The sequence below is a fragment of the Cornus florida genome, unplaced genomic scaffold (genome assembly GCF_030987335.1).
Source record: "Cornus florida cultivar Cherokee Brave unplaced genomic scaffold, ASM3098733v1 CherokeeBrave_3.0.0_Hap2_Chr01, whole genome shotgun sequence".
NCBI classification, from domain to species: Eukaryota; Viridiplantae; Streptophyta; class Magnoliopsida; order Cornales; family Cornaceae; genus Cornus; species Cornus florida.
The window spans coordinates 121,888,074-121,911,765 of NW_026775571.1; the positions used below are offsets into that span (position 1 = coordinate 121,888,074).

General features: G+C 36.4%; 1 protein-coding gene across 3 annotated transcripts; it reads right to left on the reverse strand.

The window, feature by feature from the left end:
• Positions 1 to 21: 21 nt before the first annotated feature.
• Positions 22 to 14,319, reverse strand: LOC132268845 (pentatricopeptide repeat-containing protein At4g20090). Of its 3 annotated transcripts, XM_059769715.1 has the most exons (4): positions 11,995 to 14,319; positions 10,831 to 10,923; positions 10,504 to 10,610; positions 7,266 to 7,518 (listed from the first exon to the last, which is right to left on the reverse strand). In XM_059769715.1, the coding sequence occupies exon 1, from the start codon at positions 13,992 to 13,994 to the stop codon at positions 12,003 to 12,005; it is 1,992 nt and encodes a 663-aa protein (XP_059625698.1). In that variant the 5' UTR covers positions 13,995 to 14,319; the 3' UTR covers positions 7,266 to 7,518; positions 10,504 to 10,610; positions 10,831 to 10,923; positions 11,995 to 12,002. The 3 variants fall into 3 exon arrangements, with proteins under 3 accessions (XP_059625707.1, XP_059625698.1, XP_059625693.1); XM_059769724.1 differs by lacking the exons at positions 7,266 to 7,518; positions 10,831 to 10,923 and adding an exon at positions 22 to 3,294 and having other exon boundaries at positions 11,995 to 14,318; XM_059769710.1 differs by lacking the exon at positions 10,831 to 10,923 and having other exon boundaries at positions 11,995 to 14,318.
• Positions 14,320 to 23,692: the final 9,373 nt, after the last annotated feature.

A 23,692-nucleotide genomic window follows, 5' to 3' on the forward strand; every position in this document is an offset into this window, starting at 1 on the left:
TTCTAACTAATTCAGGCCTTCAACAGTGTTTCAATTCTAACTAATTCAGGCCTTCAACAGTGTTTCAGTAGAAATATAAAAAGAAGATAAAGGAGAGAATTGCGTAAAGGCTTGAATGAGATAAATTACTCATTCACAGCTCTAGTATTTATAGACAAAAAAGAACACATGCTCATATTACAAGAAAGGAAACTAAATCAAATCTAAATCAAATCACAACCTATTCTAAAGCATATTCTATGGCATATTCTATAGTATAGTCAACTCTCTACTATTATGGTAAGTAATTCCATAAATCATGGCTATCATATATGCTAACATATGCATAGTCAAATCTCTGCTATTATGGTAAGTCATTTCATAAATCGTGGTATCATATATGCTAACACTCCCCCTCAAGTTGGTGCGTGGATATCTGAAACGCCTAACGTGGACAATGTATTCTCAAACACAATCTTGCTAACGCCCTTTGTAAGAATGTCTGCAAGCTGCTGAGAGCTTGTGACAAATGGAGTGCAAATTTGACCAGAGATGATCTTCTCTCGAATGAAGTGACGATCCACCTCTATATGCTTAGTCTTGTCATGCTAAACGGGATTTGCTGCTATGCTAATGACAGACTTGTTGTCGCAGTAGAGTGAGAATGGAAGCGACACTGGAAGGCACAAGTCTGTCATCAAGGTTTTCAGCCATAGCAACTCACATTCCCCAAGAGCCATAGCCCTATACTCTGCCTCTGCACTAGATCGAGAGAAAACATCCTGCTTCTTACTACACCAAGTAACCAAGTTACCACCAATAGTGGTACAATAACCTGAAGTTGACCTCCTATCTGAAATTGATCCTGCATAATCAGCATTTGTCCAAGCCTCAACACGTAAGTGACCATGATTGGCAAACAAAACACCACGGCCTGGACACCCTTTTAAGTAGCGAAGGATTCAAATAGCTGCATCAAGGTGAAGGGCACGAGGAGAGTGCATGAATTGACTCACGACACTCACGGCATAAGCAATGTCAGGTCGAGTCATGGATAAATAGATGAGCTTCCCCACAAGTCGTTAATACTGACAAACATCTGACAACAACTCCCCCTCAGAATCAGCCAACCGATGATTTTCTCAATCAGAGTATCAACAGGACGATCGCCAAGTTGACCAGAAGCAGAAAGCAAGTCAAGAACATACTTGCGTTGAGAGATGAAAATGCCAGCCTTGGAGCGAGCCACCTCAATGCCCAAGAAATACCGTAGGGGACCAAGATCCTTAATCTAAAACTGACGGCCAAGATAGCACTTAACCTCAGCAATTCTGGTAGTATCATCGCCGGTAAGAACAATATCATCGACATACACAATGAGAGCAATTGTCTTACAGCCTGAATGATGTAAAAATAAGGTATGATCAACTGCACTTTGATGGAAACCAAACTTGAGCATGGCAGTGCCAAAGCGATTAGACCAAGCTCGAGGAGGCTGCTTGAGGCCATATAGAGAACGACGAAGACGACATACCATACTAGAATGAGCACGAGAACGAAAGCCCGAAGGAGGAACCATGTACACCTCCTGCAAATCACCATTAAGAAATGCATTCTTGACATCTAACTGAAATAGAGGCCAAGATCGAATCGCAGCAACAGAAAGTAATACACGGATGGTATTCATCTTGGCAACATGGGCAAAAGTCTCCTGATATTAATGAGTCTGAGCATAACCCTTGGCAACCAACCGGGCCTTGTAACGAGCAACTGACCATCTGGATTACGCCTAACTGTAAACACCCAACGACAACCCACAGCCTTTCGTTCAATAGGAAGCAGAACCATGTCCCAAGTTTGATTTTTCTCAAGTGCTTGTAGTTCTTTTGTCATAGCATCACGCCATTGAGGTTGTGCTAGTGCATCTGCAACACTAGAAGTTAGAGGAACCGAGGCAACATAAACAAGAAAACTCCACTAGGAGGGTGAGAGAGCATAATCAGAAACAAAATTAGAAATAGGGTATGTACAAGAACGTCTACCCTTGCGAAGAGCAATAGGGCGATCATCAAGCGAAAAAATAGCTTGAGAAGGCAGAGCTGGTGACGAAAGAACAGGGCAGTCGATCGTGGGAGTAGAAGTTTGTACCTGCTCCGACTATAAACCTGTGAAAAAGGAACAATTCCCCTGCTGGAGGGGTATCACAAGGAGGAATCATAGAAGACGAAACAGATAACGGTAGAGGAGTTGAAGATGGAAGAAGGAGATCATCCATTATATTCAATAGGAACCATTCACTTTGAGAACCAACTGAACCACTATAGTATGGTGTATGCTCAAAGAAAGAAACATCCATGGATATAAACCGCAGACGACTGGAAGGATGGTAACATCTATAACCTTTTCGAGAGTGAGAATAGCCCAAAAAAACACACTTCAAAGCCTTGGGGTCAAGCTTTGTAGGAGTCTGCCCCAATTGCTGAACAAAGCACACACACCCGAAGACTCGCGGAGGAATCAAAAAAAGAGATGAATTGGGATGTAAGATTGAGAGTGGGGCTGTAAAGTTAAGATTCCTAGAAGGAGTCCAACTAATGATGTAAACAGCCGTAAGAACTGCATCTCCCCAAAATGACTGGGGATCATTCATGCCAATGCAAATTGCTCTGTCTAACTCAAGGATGTGGCGATTCTCTCAAAACGACCATTTTGTTGAGGAGTTTTAACATTAGCCATCTGATGCTCAATCCCAAATTCTATACATAACCGTTGTACCTCCCCATAAGTGTACTCCGTACCCTGATCAGATCTGAATTTTTTAATGGTACGACCATATTAAGTTTGAGCCATTGTCATAAAATTTTTAAAAATGGTGTATACCTCATTTTTGGTTTTCATAAGATAAACCCATATAACACGACTATGATCATCAATGAACAACACGAAATATCGAAATCCAAGACTAGAAGTAATTGGGCAAGGACCCCACACATCTGAATAAACAAGATCAAAAGGTGTTAAAGCAGATTTATTACTACTAGCAGGATAATTGGAACGAACATGTTTAACCATATGACATGTCTCACAAGATAAATCTGACACTGCCACGTTACAAAATAAGGAAGGAAATAAATGTTTTAAATAACCGAAAGAAATATGTCCTAAACGTATGTGCCAAGGCATAAGATGGGCTTTATTAGATGAAACAATATTAGAAAATGAAGCTAAATGTGCCTGAGGTGACAAAGGAGCATCCAACAGGTATAAACCGTCCACTTCACGCCCACTGCCAATCGTTCGTTTCGACACCAGATCCTGAAAAATACAATGAGAAGGAAAGAGCGTTACACTACAATTTAATTGTTTGGTAACGTTACTAACAGAAGTAAGATTTGTAGTCAACTTTGGAACATGAAGTGTATCTGACAAAGTTAATGAAGGAGTAACTGATATGTAACCCTTCCCAACAATGGAAGATGGAGAGCCATCCACAAGGCGGACCTTGCGATGGCCAGAGCAGATACTATAAGATTGGAAGAGTGAGGACATACCAGTCATATTGTCTGAAGCACCAGAATCAATGATCCATGGTGTCAAAGATGTAGATACGTTATGTGCAAACACAATAGTACCTAAGCGGGCATAAGTGGAGGTTGGCTAAGATGATGCCTCCATTTGGTTGAAGAATTGCTTGAACTTGTCCAAATCAATTTGAGTCAAGGTAACTGTGGCAGAAGATGTAAAGGCAGAGTTGTCAGGAGTTGACAACGAGATTGGTTGTGTAACGAAATGTGCAGAAGATCGAGGCTATTGTTTCTGTTGCGGTGGGCGTCCATGTAGAGCATAACAACGAGATTTGATGTAACCAATTTTTCTGCAATGGTCACACCGTCCGCTTTGTCGTCCCAGAGGAAGACCGGTGGTAGAGCTCTGAACTGATTGGGATGGTGCAGTTCCTGAAAGGTTGGGAACCCGAACTGCCATAGCAGAACGATCAACAAAAGCAACACCTAATAGATGAGTCCAACGGCTCTCATCTGACAACACATAGGAGTATGCATCCTCAAGAGTAGAGAATGAAGATAAGCCCAATAAATGAACACGAGCATACTAAAACTCGTCGTTCAACCCGGCAAGAAACTAAAACACTCGATTCTTCTCCACAATCCCTGCATATAAAACTGCATCATCTGGATCCTTCCAAGAGTGGAAGGAATCATAATATGACATCTCCTCCCAAATAACACGAAGCTTGGCGATGTAACCTGAAACTACCAAGTCACCTTGAGAAATCCTGGTGATATTTCGCCCCAGCTGGAAAATTCGTGCATTATTCTGCCTCTGAGAATAAGTGCGTTGAACTAAATCCCAAATCTGCTTAGCAGTCTTCATAAACATATAACCAACAACTATGCTTGGTTGCATCGAATTGACTAGCCAAGACATAACCATAGCGTTATCCGCAAACCACTGTGGATATGTTTTCTCTGACTCAGCTGGTTGTTTATCAAAACCAGTAATATAGCCAATATTGCCTTTGCCACCAATGAACATCTTGGCAGACTATGCCCAAATCAAATAGTTAGAACCATCCAACTTCACTGTGGTGATTTGAAGTCCTAGATTTTCTAATGAGTTGGTGGAAAAAATGGCACCACCACCCACAGAACTTAAGCCAAGAGAATTAACAGTCAAGGACCCTGAATCTGCCATAATCTGTCACGCGACAATAAAAAACTCCAAAAACACCACAAATTCTGTTAATAAAAAAAATGGTCTCCTCAGACCATAAACAATAACAATGTCTCCTCGGACCATTCCCGAAAAATCCAAATACATACTTTTTTTAAAGAGTGCTGCCCGCTTACATATAGCCAGACAGCCTCCTTCTTAATATCCGGAACCTCTTTGTAGACTAATTTTTTTTTTTTTACCCAAGCCCTTCTAGGTGTTGGAGACCAACTATTCCAATTTACCTAACCCTAAAAGAGTAAAAAAGAAATTGTAAAACTTAAAATTACCTGTTTTCGATCAAAAAACAGCAATACAGAAAAACATATGTAGGCAACGTCACACGATAGCCTAAGTGGCTGTCGCACAAGTAACAAGGCTGCTGAAAGGTGTGGAAAGGTGTTGGCTCTGATACCAAGTAGAAATATAAAAAGAAGATAAAGGAGAGAATTGCATAAAGGCTTGAATAAGATAAATTACTCATTCACAGCTCTAGTATTTATAGATTAAATAGAGCACATGCTCATATTACAAGAAAGGAAACTAAATCAAATCTAAATCAAATCACAACCTATTCTAAAGCATATTCTATGGCATATTCTATAGCATAGTCAACTCTCTGCTATTATGGTAAGTCATTCCATAAATCGTGGCTATCATATATTTTAACATATGCATAGTCAGATCTCTGCTATTATGGTAAGTCATTCCATAAATCATGGTATCATATATGCTAACAGTTTCCGAGGATTGGGAGGAGCAATGGCATGATTGGGGACAATTCCGGACTCCAAAGGATGAAAAAGTCAAATTTGTGAAGCTACAATCGATCCTAGCTCCTCTAGGATCGATCCTAAATACTCTAATGTCCTTATGCATGTGTTGCAAGCTTTCCGAAGACCAAAAACTCTATGCCAAGGTTACGATCGATCGTGGCCTTGGTACAATCGATCGTTGCGGTGCACAAGATTGATCGCAGCTCACCTACTATCGATCTTCGGTACATCAAATTTAAATCCTAATAGTTGTGGGATTTACATGTTTTACGGACCAGACTTCATCAAAAGCTTATGGTTCACATTGAGGCCCGTCCTGAAACTTATTTAGGGTATGATTACCACAATTGAAGTAGGTTTATGCAGAGACAAGTTTTAGAAAGAGATTGGCAGCTAATGGCTTTTCTTCATTGTTGAAAGTTGAAGAAGGTGGTTCTGGTTAGAAATAGCAGTCCATGGACATGGTGTTCAACACATCATTGAAGATTTCTTCCTTCTCCATGAGTAGCTAAATTATCTCTTAGGGCATTGATGTAACCCTAGCCAAGTAACAATTGTTAATTGTTCTTATTTTTGGGGATCTTTTCTGATTATGTATATTAATTGCATGATTAAGAGCAATTGACTTAGTAGTACTATGCAATTGAGATTTAATAATTATAATTGATTTTAATGAAATCTCTATCTTGTCTTGGAATTGATTTTACTTTAATCGAATTCAAACATCTCTTATTTTATGTGATTATAGGAGAAGTGATCATGCAATGGTGCTTAACGAATATATTAATGAATGGTTCGATAATTCATGCCTAGAGAAGACGGGTTGTACTGCACAGTAGATTAGAGTAGTTAGGTAGATAGTTCATGCCAACCGAAAATGAGTTATGCTTAGTGTTTGCTCATATACACCTTTCTAATTGAATTGGAAGTGAACGTAAGGCCACTTGATTCCCGAATATACATAAATATGAATTTACAAAATTACTACAATTGGCGACGTTATGAGGCTAGTAGTGAAGTTAATCCCTAAGTTCCCCTTCTCTTAATACATATTCTCTCGTAACTTAGTTTATTTTCAGTTTTTACATTCATTGCAAAGTAGAAATAGAAAACAAATCAAATTCTTCACCCAAATCGAATTTCGAATTGATTTTATACTTAGCAATTCCGCCACAATCCTTGAGTTTCCACACCCTCTATATAGCCCTATCATATAAGGATTCGTTCTATTGCGAGTTGTTTATTATTAATAGAAATATCACGCACATCAGCATCCAAAAGAAGAAAAAAAGAAGGAATAATTCCCCTCTATATATAAACAAAATAAGTTGATATATATATATATATATGTATGTATGTATATATATATATGATACCTACATATGAGTGTTTGTGTGTGTACTGTGTGCATGTTTGGATGCACACCATGAGAGAATAAACCATATACCAAATGCATGATGAATGGCCATGTGTGTGACAGTGCGTGTCTGGGGAAGGGAGAGTAAGAGAGACTATAGATGGACTAGACTAGTGTTCGTAAAGGTTATTTGGGAAGTTTACTCAAGAAACAAGAGTGAGTCTGTCAGGTTTTAGAATATTAACACTACACACGGTGAAGCACTAAAGTTGCCTTTGGCTCTCATGCTGCTAATTTTGCTCTAAATCTTCACATTAGTGGTTGAATGTTATAGTTAGGTGTTGCATCAAATGGCATGTTGTTACTCAGCTCTCCACCCAGCGTTAACAATCTGCCACTCTTCCAAGAAGGCCCTAAGAAAATCTACCTCAACCCACTACTCTTATTAAACATCTGAAACCACAAAAATTCATCAATAAAAAATAAAATCAATGAGGGACCAAATCAGAGCACTTCAATTTGATACAAGGAACAGTAACAAAATAAATAAATGTCAGTTCTTGTTAAGGGACAGCTTCTAAAAGTGTGCATCTGCTTGTTAAGTGCTTGAGTCCGAAAGTTCTGCTTTGATGATTGAGAACTGCATCCTCCAGTTCACTATCTGAATTCTGATTCCTGTTTCAAGTTGCATGTGCAAATAAAATCTTATGTGAAGTACGAATGCAAATATATCGATATATAATTCATGCCTAGCATGATAATATATATCACAAAGAACTACTCATATCATTCATATCTCACTGATAGCAAGGCACGTACGTCCTGAAAATTGGGGCTGCAACTCAGGGAGGTTGAGGAATTAGTCCAGACTCAATCCAAAGTATGAAACCTTCAACCTAAGATCCCAACCTGAGCTTCTAAGATAGAGCCCAATCCACACACTTTTCTGAGCACGGGTTAGGAAATTTGGGTTGAGTTCGGGTTGACAGGAACCCAATGATAGTTCTACTTCAAAATTACAAATCACTCAAAATACCTTTCAGAATAATAATTATACCATTAAAATATGCAAATAAAATTTCATAAGCTACCACATTAACAACTATCCACGTGTGGTATGCGTGTGTATAATATATATTCATGTTAAGATCAGGTTTGACAAATTGGAGTAGGTTTCAGGATGCCTGAAACCTCAGCCCAACCACAACCCAAACTGAAATCTTCAAATCCAATCCTGACTCAAGGTTTAGAAAGTGCTGTCCAAGACCGTGAAAAGGTTAGGTTGGGTTGGGTTTGGGTTAAGTTTGCGATGGTATGCTCAAATTGCACCCCACTGAATATAGAAGAAAATATTTATCCATTAGCTTTGTATTGAGAATTTTGGAGTGCAATTTTTCTTCTCTTGTCTTTTTGGCTTTAAAACATAGTCTGGGTTGCATCGTAACAAAAAAAAGTTTGGTGACTATATGTTCACTTTTTAATACTACCCAATATAAACATACATATATATATATATATATATATATTGGAGAATTATTCAATTTTAGTTCTTAAATTTATGTCATATTCTGATTAGCAAGCAGACACATTCCTTACAGAAAAATAAAATAAAATAAAATAAAGAGATACATGGAATGTATCACCATAAAGTTAGTGAGAAATTTTTTCCTAAAATGTCCTTTTTTTCCTTTTTCTATTGAAAAAGTTCTCAAAAGGTTTTCCATTAAAACAAATGGAGTACAACAGTTTCAATGCTTTCATGGAAATAGAAAGCTGAGAAGTAAAGAAAAAAAGATGATTGATGAAATTTGGTAGTGAATGCTTTGGAAACCTTTTTGTTCACATATTGATTCCAAATACATGTTTTGTAGTATCTCATCTATCATTCTTTCTTTCTTTTTCCTATCTTTATCTTGTTAGTCTATTTGTATGTTATACTATGCGTTTGCAGATATTGTGCTTTAAACTCTTTGTCAAAAAATTAAATAACCTCCTTTAACAATTTTTGACTTGCTTGACTTTTGGTTTCTCCGGCTTTCTGTAAAAAACAGAAGACAAATTTACTGATTGAGAGAACAGTGGAAGACATGAAAGAGATATACTTGCTTTAGCAGTTATAGATGCTACTATAAGTCTATAAGTCGTCCCATAAACAATAATACTATTTTTCAAGGTATAATTCTTTTGTTTGGATATAGTGTTAATAAGTTCAATATAATGGGCATAAATTCATTATCTTATTCTATTTTGATTAATATGTAGATCGGAGTTGTTTGTGGAGGTTTTAACTTTTGAAAGGATTTTATTCTTTTTCTCTTTCTTTTATTTTCTTTTCTTTTGACAGCCTGAATGTGTCATCTTGTTTTTAATTCTAACAATGTTGGAACAACACTTTATCAACTATAAGCTTATTTTGCTCAAGTGCTCAAAGTATAGCGCCTATGGCAAAATATATCCTAATGTTATTTCACTGCAGAATTATGAGCCCCTATATTTTTATTTGGTTGTGGTTAGGAACTCGAATTTATAAGCTAGTTCTGTAACTTGAGCTTACCTTAAAGGGTAAGATAGCTTGTCATTTCAAAATAAACAAATATTACCTTCCCAGCTTAACTTGAGAACACCTTTTCACAACTACTTGGAGCCAGACAGTAATTTCTTAACTATAACTCGAGAAATCAATTTAACAAAAAAATAAAAAAAAATAAAAAAGGTGGAGGTGGAGGTGAAATACGCAAAATATTAGGCAGTACGACAATGAATAACATGAAGCTACGCAGAGAAAAACAGTACAAGTTTATTACGGGTAAATTACACTTACCGCCCCTCTAGTTAGGGTTTATTACACTTACGTCCCCTATGTTTTGGATAATTATAATTACCCCCCTTCTAGTTACATGTGTGCAACAAATGTATCGTCAGTTTCACCAATGATCAAAGATGGTCAAAGCTGACGTGGCAAGTTTTTTAGCTTCATATGACAAATGAGCCCTTCAAATTGCTATGGAAACACTTTTGCCAAATGTCTATTGTGTGGTGGTGTTGTACCCCTAAAACAAAGGGAAGCCTTATGTGAGCTATGGAAGCAAAAAGATCATTAGCCTGCGAAACCCCCCGCCACCACTTTTCTCAAACATTCCTCCTCGTCCTTTGAAGGAATTGCTGTCAGTTGGGGGCATAATTGTCTTTTTCACACAACAAGCATTGGACAAAAGTTTCTTTTCAGTAATTTGAATGGCACATTAGTCATATGAAGCTAAAAAAACTTATCACATTAGCGTTGACCATCTCTGACCGTTAATGAAACTAAAGGTAGTGGTTGATTTGATAGGACATGTAGCTAGAACGGAGGTATCTAAAATTATCCAAAACACAAGAGAGGTAACTGTAATAAACCCTAATTAGAGGGGACGTACATGTAATTTATCCTTTATTTTTTAAGGTCATTAGCCAATGTGGTCTAGTTACTGCAGGGCACTTGGATGGGTGGACTGTATACAGTTCTAAACTTTGGCATTATTTGAAAAATGTGGTTGCCCTTGCGCCCAAAACCCCCCATTCTCACGCTTGACCATTTAAACTTTTAATATTTCACCAAGCAATGGCCCAAATGGAGCATAAACTAAAATAAACTAAAATAAAATCTTATAGCTGATTTACCTCTGCTTGAAGATAGTATTAGTGATCGTCATCATCTCTTTTTGAAAAGTCAAACCTTTCTTCGCATCAAAAGGCAGTCGAGATAGTCTTCCACCTACTAGATAGGACTGCATAATGAAAAAGAAACATAAGCAAATCAGGTTCAAAAGCACCACATGTATGAGAGTTGAAAATTATGTGAGAATTTTCATATAACAACACACATTCATAGGACACTAAAAAATCATTTTTATATTTTTTTAACATGATTTAAAAAGCGGGAAAATCCAATGCACGAGGCTCCCACCACTGCAGGGTTTGGGGAGGGTTAGATGTGCGTAGCTTTACCTCCGCATCTAGAGATCGAGGTTGTTTCCTTGTTTCAAATCCGTGAACTTTAGGTCACACAATAGAGAACCAAACCGTTGTGCCAACGCTCACCTTCATTGAAAAAAAATTTAAAATAATAATAAAATAAAATAAGTACAAAAATGTTTATTGAAATTAATTTATGTATCCTTCAAATAGATGGTCTCCTTCAACACATTATTTGAAAAGCTAAATTTATAGTATCCGGTATATTGCAATAGGTCTTGCCAGTAGAGGATGCTGGGTGCGGTAGACTAAAAACAAACCTAAACTCTGATATTATTTGCACAAAGTGGATGTTTTCATACTCATACTCGCTTATGCATGACATCCCAATCATTTTAGATTGCATTAGTGTAGGTCCATTCTCTATCACACATGTTCTCCAAGTAATTTGTAAGCTCCAATCGCTGCACCTCAAATGTGAGTGAATATGGTGTGTTGAGAAGAGTGAAGCAAGGTCAAATAATGCTTAACAATAATATAATTGCAAACTTAATTCAACTCAACTAAGCTGTGTCACGACTAATTTTGCATGCAAAATACGTCTGTCAACATAAAAGCAACGATGTTCAGGAGAAGGGCTTATGCTAACTGCAACAGGACAAATCTACTTATACTAAGCATGTGCAAGAATTCAGGCAGTGTCATCAATATTGTATCCGTCAGAATTATTTGGAGTATCATTAATATTTTTTAGTCCTTGGTTTTTTTTTTTTTTTCTGTTTCAGAAATAATCGAAGGTTGTGAATTACTGAATACATACTTATCAAAAAAATTAATGAATACATGGTAAGAAAGATGTCATTTGCATAACAAAGAATAGTTGAAGGGGAAAGCCATCATCTTGTTCTACAAAATTCCAAGCAAGTTTGCATAAAGGTGTAAGAATTTGAGATCTCAACTACCCATTAAATGTTGAATACTAAACAGAGGATATCCTTTGTCAATTCGTAATTGGTATAAAATATTGAAAGCTCAAAATGCTGATGCAGTAACTCTAGGAATTGCACTAATAGTACAAATTTTATTGAAGCATTTAAATGGCTTGAATTATACTTATATATATATAATCAACAGTAAGGTTTAATGATAATTAATAGTGAAATCACTGGAAATTATAATACATACAGATAGTCTCACCTAATGAATCAGCAGAATAAGTTGTTCCAACACTTATAAATAGCTGTTTGAATCTTCCTTGGCTTGCAAAGTTCTCGAACAACTCTTTCCCAAGTGGAGGTTTTTGGAGGAAGAAACTTCTGAAGCATCATTTCTACAATTTTGGAAGCTCCTATTGTTCTCTGTCGCTTGTATAGTTGTATTGCAAGCTCATCCAGAAAATCCCTCCCATCTTGTGGTGGGTTTAGCTTCTCTTTCAAAGCTTTCAAGAAAACGTTACATGTAACTAGATCAGGATCACAACCTCGATCCAACATATGATTTAAAAGATCAATGGCATGGGAGATCCTATTCAGTTTGCACAAAGCAGTGAAAAGTATGTTAAAAGTTATTACATCTGGTTGAGAATCAGACTCTTGATAGAGCATCTCGTTGAAAAGTTTCAAACCCAATTCTATGGACCCAGCATTGCAGAGGGCATGAATCATTGAAGTATAAGCCACAACATCGGGCGTCCAGCCTTTGGCCAACATATGCTTCCATACCATCATAGCCTCCTTAAGCTTCCCATCCTTGCATAGGCCATGAATGAGTACACTATAACATATCTCATTATGAATACAATTGTTATCCGCCATCTCTTTCCACAAGATAATTGCTTTATAGCTATTCCCCATCTCGAAGAAACCCCTCATCAAGGAGCTATAAGTGAAAGCATTGGGAATGCAACCTTGATTCACCATCTCAGACAGAATTTCCTTAGCTTCATCAGGTTTTCCTTCTCGACACAGGCCATCAATAAGAGCACTGAAACCAACAATATTGGGATTGCATCCCTTCTCTAGCATTTTTTCCCACGTTCTCATTCCCTCTTTTGATTTTCCCTCCTTGAAAAACCCACTAATAAGTGATGAATATACATATTCATTTGCTTGGTGCCCTCTTTCCTCCATAGAGATTAGAACACGAGCACCATCAACAGCTCTTCCTTGCTTCACAAGCCCATTGATGATTGTACCATAGGTGACTTCATTGGGAACACATTTATTTAGCACCATCCTATCCAAAAGACTAATTGCCTTGTCCAATTTTCCTTTGAGACACAAACCATGAATAAGGGTGTTATAGGTCACTTCATTTGGAACACATCCTTTTAGGAACATATTGTCCACAAGCTTTGCAGCACGAGCCAGGTCACCCTCCTTGCAGAGGCCATTAATCAGCACATTAAATGTCATGGGGCTAGGGAAGCACCCCTCTATTTGCATCTCATCCAACAGAGACACCGCTTCATCAATCCTTTTCTCCTTGCACAGCCCATCCATCAATGTACAGTAAGTGAAAACATCGGGAGTGCAATTACAAAGAGGCATCTCTCTAAATGCCTCTACTGCTCTATCAATCAACCCTAGTTTACACATGGCTTTAATAATCAAATTGAAAGTTAGCACATTTGGCAAAATATTCTTAGTATTTACAACATGGCAGTGGAACTCCAAAGCGCGATAATAAAGACCCTCTTGAATAATTATATTAAGAACTGAGTTAAATGATCTAACCGTTTGTTTACATTGGAACTCATCCACCATTTTGTAGAACAAATCCACCGCCTTTTCCGGGAAATGTGCCTTCCCATAGGCTTTAAACACTGTAATTAAATTCTTCTCTATGAATACCCTCCGTTCCCGTTTCATCCGATCCAAAACCTTCTCCAGTGACCTAAAGTCGCCAGAGTTGGCATAATTTTCAATCAGAGAATAAAAAGTGGAATCGCCCAATCTGTAAGAACCCAATTTTGCAGCTGATTGGAATATCTTATCTGAAATAATAGGGGGTTCGGTCTGGCATACATCCCCATGTTCGTTCTTCTCCGAACAAGTTTTTGTGGATGGAATGGTAAGAGCTGAAAAGTAATGATGATGTGCAGTCGGAGGAGAGAGAGAAAACTTACATGGACTTGAAGAAAGTAATGGTAAAATTAGTTGCTGCCGCTGCATCCGGATTGAGTTACTGATGGACATAATGCCGTATCAACTCCCTTTATGAAGAATACTCGCGTTCATGTTGAAATTATTCATTCAAGTGGGTGTGAACAAATTGTAGACAGAAGAACTCGATTATATATAAAGAGAGACTTATATGGAGACACATTTTTAGAGAGGGAAAAAAATGTTTCAAGTCGATTCGATGGGATTAGGGTTTACTGCGTTGAATGATGATTTTTCAAGGTCGAAGAGACCAGACAGACAACAGAAAGCTTACCAGTGTTTGGACCGAATGGGAAATGGAGAAACCCAAAGGAGTCGTATTTGCTTACTTTTTCCTTTTCAATTATATTTTAGCTCAATTTGGTAAAGTGGAAATGGGAGGAAAAGAATGTTACGGAGGGTGATAAAAAAACGTGTTTGGTATTGGAAGTTGGAAGGAAAGGAAAGGAAAGGAAATGGAGGGTTTTAGAGGAATAGAAATAGGCTCAACAGTGACTTTTGTAATCCTCCCAAAAATGGGAAGAAAGAGGAGGACAGAGCACGAGAGAGCAATGTAATACTAAATTTACCCTTGATTCTAGGGCACCAAAATTCACTATATTAAGGAGAGGCTGGAACAGAATTGCAGTCACCGGAGATGAAGAGGCGCGTGTGCACATGAAAGACGTGTTAAATCTACTCGCATGCGTGCGTGACGGCGAGTGGGCGGCGAAGTTCAATCCGGCGATGAATCAAACATGTCAAATAGGTACATGGATGGAGCTAATTTCAATTTTGTGGCTGACCAGACCTCTTCACCGCTCATGGAAACCGTCGGACCTAACTACTTCACTATTGGTTCTGAAATATATGGGTTTTGAACTTCTGATTCTTGTAGATTTTGTAGTTTGCAGTTGCACAGAGAAAGTGAGCGCGAGAGAGAGGCAAGTTTAGAGTTAAGAACGAGAATAAAGATGGAGGCGAAGGCTAAAATTATTTGCCCTAAAAATATATTTGTTTTTCTGGTGGCCCATCATCCCTGACCTATAAATTATGAGGCCCATAACTTTAATTTTTATAATATAAAAGGGTATAATAGTAAATTTACAAAAATGCTTTCCTTCCTTTTTTTTTTCCAAACATAATTACTATCCTTTCCTTTCTTTTCTCTCACTAATCAACGAAATACGACAGGGGGTTAAAATTATCATTCACTTCCATTTCCCTCATAACTAATGTTATCCTCCCCCTTCAAACCCACCGTATCAAACATAGCCTTAGTGTTAATTTCACTCACACCCCATTGGTCATATTTCACCCTCAAATATCTTTCAAAAATAAGCAATGACATGATATAAAATGACTTAAATACCCTTTATTTTTTTTGTCAAGACAACTATTTAGCCTAAATAATTATATTATAGGACTAAAATATCTCTAAAAATTTTGTAAATTTACAAATTATATATATAAAACATATATATATACACGTGTGTGTATATATATATATATATATTATACACACCACCACCAACACCGACAAGGGTGTCGGCGCAAGAGACGGTAGTGGGGCCGGTACAAGAAACGACGACGGTAGGGCAAGCGATCCATCATGATGACGGCGGCGGGCACGAAAGCCACCAACACTGACAAACCTACTACTTTCTGTTACATCCTTCGGCACCATTTATTCTTCCCGGTCGTTTCGGCATCGCTTATTCTTCCTCGCCGTTTGACAACTCCGATAGGTTTGAACCTAGGTTTGATAACTCATAAATCAACGCGCTTTCGCATGTAGTTCCTAGGGTGGACAAAACCACCATCTCCGGCGAATGCCATTGACAAATATACAACATCAACCACCGCTTCAAGCACCACCGATCCAGCCGACACCGAACCAGTGATAAGATCCATCACTCTATGTGGTGAAGGAGGAGGACAAAGTAATGGGTCTGGACTATGGTGTGGTGAAGGAGTTAAAAAGAGTCGCCGAAGCCTTTGTAGAAAATTCAAAATCTAACGAACTAAAAACATAGGTTTTTGTATCTACGGTAGATGGTGAATGGTGAGATATAAAGAGGACGAAATGTACGGGACTGTCCGAAAAGTTGTAGAAGAAGTCGAAGAGAGGTGGGCCACAGCCGAGGCTGGACGGAGCACTGACGTAAGGTGGGTGTAGCAGTATAATTGTCATTTAAGCAATCTGATATTTTTGTAATAAATGGGATTAAAAAATTAGGGGCAAAGTTGTCTTTTCTAATTCTTTTAATGGAGACTTTAACAGAAAAATAAAAATCAACCTAAATAATAGTTATTTTCAAAACATATTTGAGGGTGAAAAATGGCCATACCTAAGGGGGTGTGAGTAAAATTATCCTTATATTTTATTATTAATATAAAGAAAGAAATATATATAAAAAGATATGAGAGAACTACTAACAGAAGTGTCATTACAAAAAGGAGCTTTGAATTGCTTTTCATTAATTCACCTTGTACACAAGCATACATAAATAAAGACCTTGTTTGTGTAACTTCCAAGTTCTGATAACTGATTAATTGCTCACACTTTAATTACATTTTAAACACGAAAGCACACATGTCTATTCAACCCATTTTGTCCACTTAATTTCCAATTACATTTATACATCAGTGCTTTTGCTTTTGGCACATGGATCCCACATGTACAATACCCTTCTTTGGGGTCCACTAGTTTACACTAAGAATATGACTCGTTAAAACCTTACTAAGGAAAACCTAGTGGGACAAACCCCTAGCGAAGAAAAAAGAATACAATATTCTTGTGTATCTGAAAAAGTGTATTGCATGGGTTAAAACTGCAATATTAAAACCTTACTAAGAAAATCTAGTGGGAAAAAACCTAAATGAAGATAAAAGAGTACAGTATGCCAATATCTTTTCAATTAATTGCTCCCCCTCATTGTTGCATTAGTTCAACAATGAAGATTCTTTAGGTGACGCATTCCAATATTATGCACTAGCTTCTTGAATGTTGTAGCTGGAAGCGCTTTAGTGAATAAATCTGATAGATTGTCGCTGGATCGTATCTACTAAATATCAATGTCACGGCTCTTCTGGAACTTCTGTGCGGAGAAGAACATTGGTGAAATGTGTTTGGTTTTATCACTTTTGATACAGCCTCCTCTTATATGTGTGATACAAGCAATTTTGTCTTCATATAAAATTGTGGGGCTATCTATTATTGGATAGAGTCCGCACGATTCCCGAATATGTTGTATCATAAATCTCAACCAAATACATTCCCGACCTGCTTCATGAATTGCGAGGATCTCAAAGTGATTTGAAGAAGTGGCAGTCATTGTGATACCCCTTGGATCCGAGACACGAGTTGATCAAGCCCAGGCCCAAACCCAAGGGAAATATCAAACAATTAAAGTATTTTAAACCGAACACAGAATATAAAAATGAAATAATAAATAGAATAAAGCTGAAAGAAATAACAAATATAAAATCCTCCAAACGATAGTGAATAATGTTAATCCAGTTCTCTAAAACCTTTAAGAGTACAACTTGGGAATCCATCTAGTGGACCCCTAAATAAAAATCCTAACTGAACTAAATAACCGAAAATAAAACTAAACTAGAACATCGAGAGAAATCCTACGTAAGCAGATGAATAAGAGACTGTCCTCGACAAGCACGATCAAGCTCTAAGGCTAGAACCGTCCTGTACCTGAAAAGAATAAAAGAGTGGGTCAGGCCCACGAACAAGTTCTAATCTAACTACAATCCATACAGTGACCCGATACACAGAAACACCCTAGATACCTCACAATATTTATCTAGTCTATACATATATATATCCACACTAAGAGACATTCACTAGACTACAATAGGGGTCTCAACCTGAATAGAAGGCAACATGCGAAAAAGCACCCAAAGGTGGGCATGAGTATCTAGACCTAACAGGGTACACCTCAACCTACCATAGCTAGTTACGCATCCACTGCATATACGCACTCTAACCAACGAGCCTGAGACTCAAGCTCATCTCGTGGTACCATAACCATATATCTAAAATCTGTCCAAAATCAGAGTATATCATTCAATTATTCATTGAGTTGACATACAATTTAAAATCCAGTTAATCACTCAACTTATTCAGTTGATATGACTTAACTACGAACAACTGTTAATCCATGTGGTCACTCAACTTACTCAGTTGAGTTGACCTAAATATAAGTAGGATTCAAGTTTTATAATCCATTCCCTTATTCCAATAGGGTAGGTTTTAGCATTTTGAGCTAAACCATCCTAGTATGCCACCGTCCCATACCGGTGCATACAATCCTCAACATCCATTTAAATTACAGAACCTAGATAGCAGTTCAACAACTTAAGTCCAAATCCATAATCCAGTTCCAAACCATAATCCAGGTAATTACAGAATAGGGTAAAATATTTCAGCAGTTACAGTTTAAAATCATACTCCAGTTAATTGCAGAATAATATATAATATTTCAACAATTAAATTCCAAAACCATAATCCAGTTCAAAACCGAAATCCAATTAATTGCAGAACAGTAGGTGATATTATAACAATTAAAACCCAAAGTCTAATCCAGTTCAAAACCATGTAAACTACAGAATTATAAAGAGTAGTTTAGCAACCAAAGTCCACAGCATGTATAGGTACAATTTAATAAATAACAGACCCTACGATGCATCCAAAATAAGATTTAAATCATGTTACAACTCATTAAATTGCTGAATTAAGGCTAAGCAATTAATTTCCTTTCCAACCGGTAACAGCATGCGAAGTTGTTTAAATTTCACACTACTAACTCCATTAATTTAATGGACCACTCAGGCATTTAGAGGTCTTAATAACAACTTAAGTTCAATAATTAAACCCTCTGCAAAGTCCCACAACTAATTAAAAAGAGCTAAGCACCCAAATAGTTCTGAAAAATAAACTACAGAACGCACAAAATGAGAGAGCCTGCTCTCAAGACTTGGGAGAAAGCTCCCTAAGGCATGGAGCCTTCTCTTTTAAATCAAAGAGCCTTCTCTTTGCCTACTACGCGTCTTCTGCTTCATCTCCGGCAACTTCCGATGATTCTGTTCATCTATGTAAAGGTCTCTAATGGTCTTAACAGTCTACTATATATCCAGTATCATCCCGGTCCCATTATTTAAACCAGTTTGCATTAATAAGAACCTTAGAACCCTTACCGATTTAACATGCTTAAGAATCAAACATTGTAACAAAACTTGCAAGAATCGTAACTGAAATAATTCAACACATACAGATATTCAATTTAGCCTATACTAAGCATGCATAATTCAATTAATAATCCATTAAACCCTAGAGACTATCTAGGTGCATAGAACACAAGCCAACGGGAAAGAGGAAGAACAAAACTTGCCTGTAATTTCAGTTATGAAATCTCGGCGTCGTCTCTAAATTTCCGGCAACCACCGAATACCTTCAAGCCTCCTCTGGTTCTGGTTTCCCTTCTCCTAGGTCCGACCCATAAACCACAGTCGAAACCTTCACCTAGGTTCTTCTGTTTCCCTCACAACCTCTCTTTGTTTCTCTTTATTTCTTGTTTTACAGAATTACGTTTAAGATTTCTAAAACCCTAAACCACAGTAATGTTATATTTATAGGCTTAGAACAATAAACCCTAGTCCATGTATAATTAGAGATATAACCCTAATTACATCCAAGTCGGCCCATAGAACAAAACCCCAGTTAATCTATGTCGGCTACACATACTGACCTCTTAGAGAACCCTAGTTAATTAACGTATTTTAAAAACAAAACTTATTTAACTTATTTTACATAATTAAACAATTACAATAAATCAATTAATACTGAATTAATCCAATTAAAGAAAATACATATACAACTAAATACACAAGTCAAGTAAAGGAAACAAGAAATCAATTAATGAAATTTAAATTCATAATTAAACAATTAAATCAAATCAATACTGAAAACAATTAAACACTTAAACAAATAAGCAAATAGTCACACAAAAATACAATAAAACAATAACTAAAATGCCGAGACTATCCTTTTAAAATTAAGGGTATTACAGTCATTGTCTGCTTCATAGATCACCATGATATAGCAGTATTGCCACAAGTAAACACATACCCTATTTGGGATCGAGCTTGATGTGGGTTGGAAAGATATCCTGCATTTGCATATCCAATCAAGTAGGGCTTTGATATTTTTGAATAGAACAACCTCATATTAGTAGTTCCACAAAGATAACGCAGAATGTGCTTCACCCAGTCTAATGTCTCTGAGTTGGTGCAGAACTGTGCGGTGCTAGTAAGTTTACTAAAAATGCTATATTGGGCCGAGTGCAATTTAAAGATACATCAGAGCACCAATTGCACTAAGATATGGTACTTCAGGACCAATAAATTCTTATTCACCATCTTTAGGACAAAAATGATCTTTCTTAATACCAAGTGATCGAAAGATCATTGTGGAGCTCAATGGATGAGCCTTATCCATATAAAAGCGCTTCAGGACATTTTCTATATATGTTAACCGGTGGATAAGAACTTTATTTGGTAAATGCTCAATCTGCAGGCCGAGATATAATTTTGTTTTTTCAAGATCTTTTATTTCAAATAATTAGCAGTCATAGTAAGCTCTTCAGGAGTTCCCACAAGATTGAAATCGTCAACATATACTACTATAATAGCAAATCCAGATCTGGATTTCTTAATGAAGACGCATGGACAAACTGGATTAGTCAAATATCCTAATTAAAACACAATTAATTTCTAAGACAAGAAGAAAATTCCATTGAAATTGATTATAAACTTTAGAATCCAATTACATTAGTATAACTAATGTAATTCCCACAATTATGCAATCAATACACATGTGTATAAAAATCCCTAAAAATATAGACAATTAAACCATGTTACTTGGCTAGAGTTACATCAATTCCCTAGCTAATAGATGATTTAGGTGAAAGTAAAAATCTTCAATGGTGTGATGAACGCCATCTCCATGGACTGAAACTTTGACCAAAGTCACCTTCTTTAAGCTTCAACAATGGAAGATTGCTCCAAGCTGCCAATCCAATATCTTGTGTGTTCTCCCCCTTCAATAGTCATTCTTATGACCTCTGTCATAAAAAACGGGCCCTAAACTCGTGCTAGAGCTTTTTGAGAAAGTCCAGCCTATGTAGGATTTGAAAAGAGCAAAAATCAGCAATCCCGCTGATGTGTGTATTATCAATGATAAACCACTTGCAATAAAATAAATCCTTGTAGGATAAGGCTATGTTGAGGGTGTCGAACCTCAAGGACTATGGTGGATTGTTAAGTATAAAATTATTCCTAGCCAAACTCCCTTGCATCGATAAGCTCGTGGAATCAAGGAGCAAATAGGGATAGTTTAACTTAATTCAAGAGAAGATGATTTTGTTGTTTTTTACTTCTAAATTGCAATAAAATTGAAAATAAACTAAATTATCAAGGGATAAGATTAAAGTGAGAAGAACTTAAGGATTGACTTCATCTCTAGTCTCGTAATATGGTCGATTGCTTCAACTATGGGGAAATTCAAACTTATGTATATTCGGGAATCAAGTGGCTACAAGCATACTTTAATTCAAGTAAGAAGGCAAATATGAATAAATACTAAGCCATAACTCATCTTCGGTTGGCACGAATTGTCTACCTAACTACTCTAATCTAGGGTGCAGTACAACTCATTTTCCCTAGGCATGAATTATCAAAACATTCATTCATACATATTTAATTAAGGACCATTGCATAATCACTACTTAAACCATTAAGAGAAGCCCTTAGCCGCCAATCTCTCACAATAAAAATAGTTTGAGTTTGATTAAAGCAAAATTACTTCTATAACAAAAAAATTTAATAATAATTTGTTTATTTGAAAATTGCATGAATTTGTATGTTTATGTAGAATGGAAAAAAGGGTATATTTGTCTATATATGAAAATTTTAAAAGAGGTAAATTAGTCATTTCAATTGAGAAAGTAAAGTCATAGGTCTTTTCACCAAGTCAATGGGTAAAATGGACATTTTGCATAGATTCAAAGTACTTTTCTGACTGATAGAAGATGGTTGGGGGTTGAGTGTAATCAGAGGACAAATCACAAAAAGTATGAAGGTAGGTTTATCCAAATTATACATATGAGTAGATAGGGTGAACTTCAAATGGTGTGAGTGCAATTTACCTTTTATTTCAAGTTAAAGTTGAAACTTGTTGACGTATCATTTGTTAATGGAAGATAATATATCTTTCATTTCATAATTAAGTATATTTTCATAAAAAAAAAGTATAATATTAAACATTTTTAATAACATCGTCATACATATTGGTGCATTTTATGCTATGCGTGTGAAGTTGAAAAAAATTTACAAGTGCAATAACCCATTCTGTTTAGTTATGCTGATATGGCCTAATTTTGTTACATTGCATATGCGACTACAAAGAGGCACGGACCTAACATAGGACCAGTGGGGGCAGATGCCCCCACTGGATTTTTTATATTTTCATTTTATACCTCAATTTTTTTAGAATTTATGAAGATGGCCCCACTAAAATTATAATTCGCTCCCACTAATTTTATTTTATTTTATTTCCATTTTATACTTTAATTGTTTTAAAATTTATGAAGAAAACCCTATAAAAATTACTAAAATGGACCCACTATATAAGTTTGCTCCCCACAAATTAAAAGACCGCCCCCTTACAAAATTTTCTAGGTCACTATGTGTACAAACTATGTTGTGTACTTTCTTTCTCTAATGATCCCCTTTTTCTGTATAGATGTGTATACATATGCGTACAAACTTCTCATCTGTTGCATCTCTGAATATTTCTTGATTATGTAGGAAAGATGCAGGAGGAGATGAAGAGAGAAGTCCTTGTAAACAGATACAATTCAGTTTTTTCATTTACGAAAAATTATTTCCAAGACCATCTCTAACAGTATGTTAAAAGATCAATTTGTGTAAAATATACATAATGTGTAAAACTTTTTTTATTCCAGCAGTATGTTAAGATACATTATTTCCTCACAAATGTGTAAAATTGTTATGTATTTTGCACAACCCTTTTACACATTCACATCAGCATAATTTCTCTTTCCTCCCTCTTTCTCATTTCATTAACGAATCAACCCTGTGTTTTCATTAACGAATCAACCCTATGTTAAGTAGGTTTGTAAAAGTTATGTAGGATTTTGGGTATGAAACATGGTTGGTTGTTATTGGCATATATATATATATATATATATATATATATATATATATATTTCCACAAAATATAAAAAACAATGGTTGGAGCTAAAAATAATTAGTCAAATTTTTTTTTTGTGTAAATCTACTATCACACATCAAATTTACACAAAATACACATCAGATATATATATATAGTGTAATTCTGATGTGTCATAGTAGATTTATACAAAAATTTTGGGCCACTTATTTTTAGCTCCAGCCATTATTTTATATCTTTTGTGTTAAAATATATCTGCCAATAATAACCAACCACGTGTCTCTACATAACTTGTACAAACCTACTTAATATAGGATTGATTTGTTAATGAAATGAGAAAGAGGGGGGAGAAAAGAAATATGTTGATGTGGCTGTGTAAAATACACAATAATTTTACACATTTGTGTATCTTCTGGAGATAAAAAAAAAATTACACATTATACGTGCCAGTGTTTATTTTACATAAAGGATGTTTTAACATACT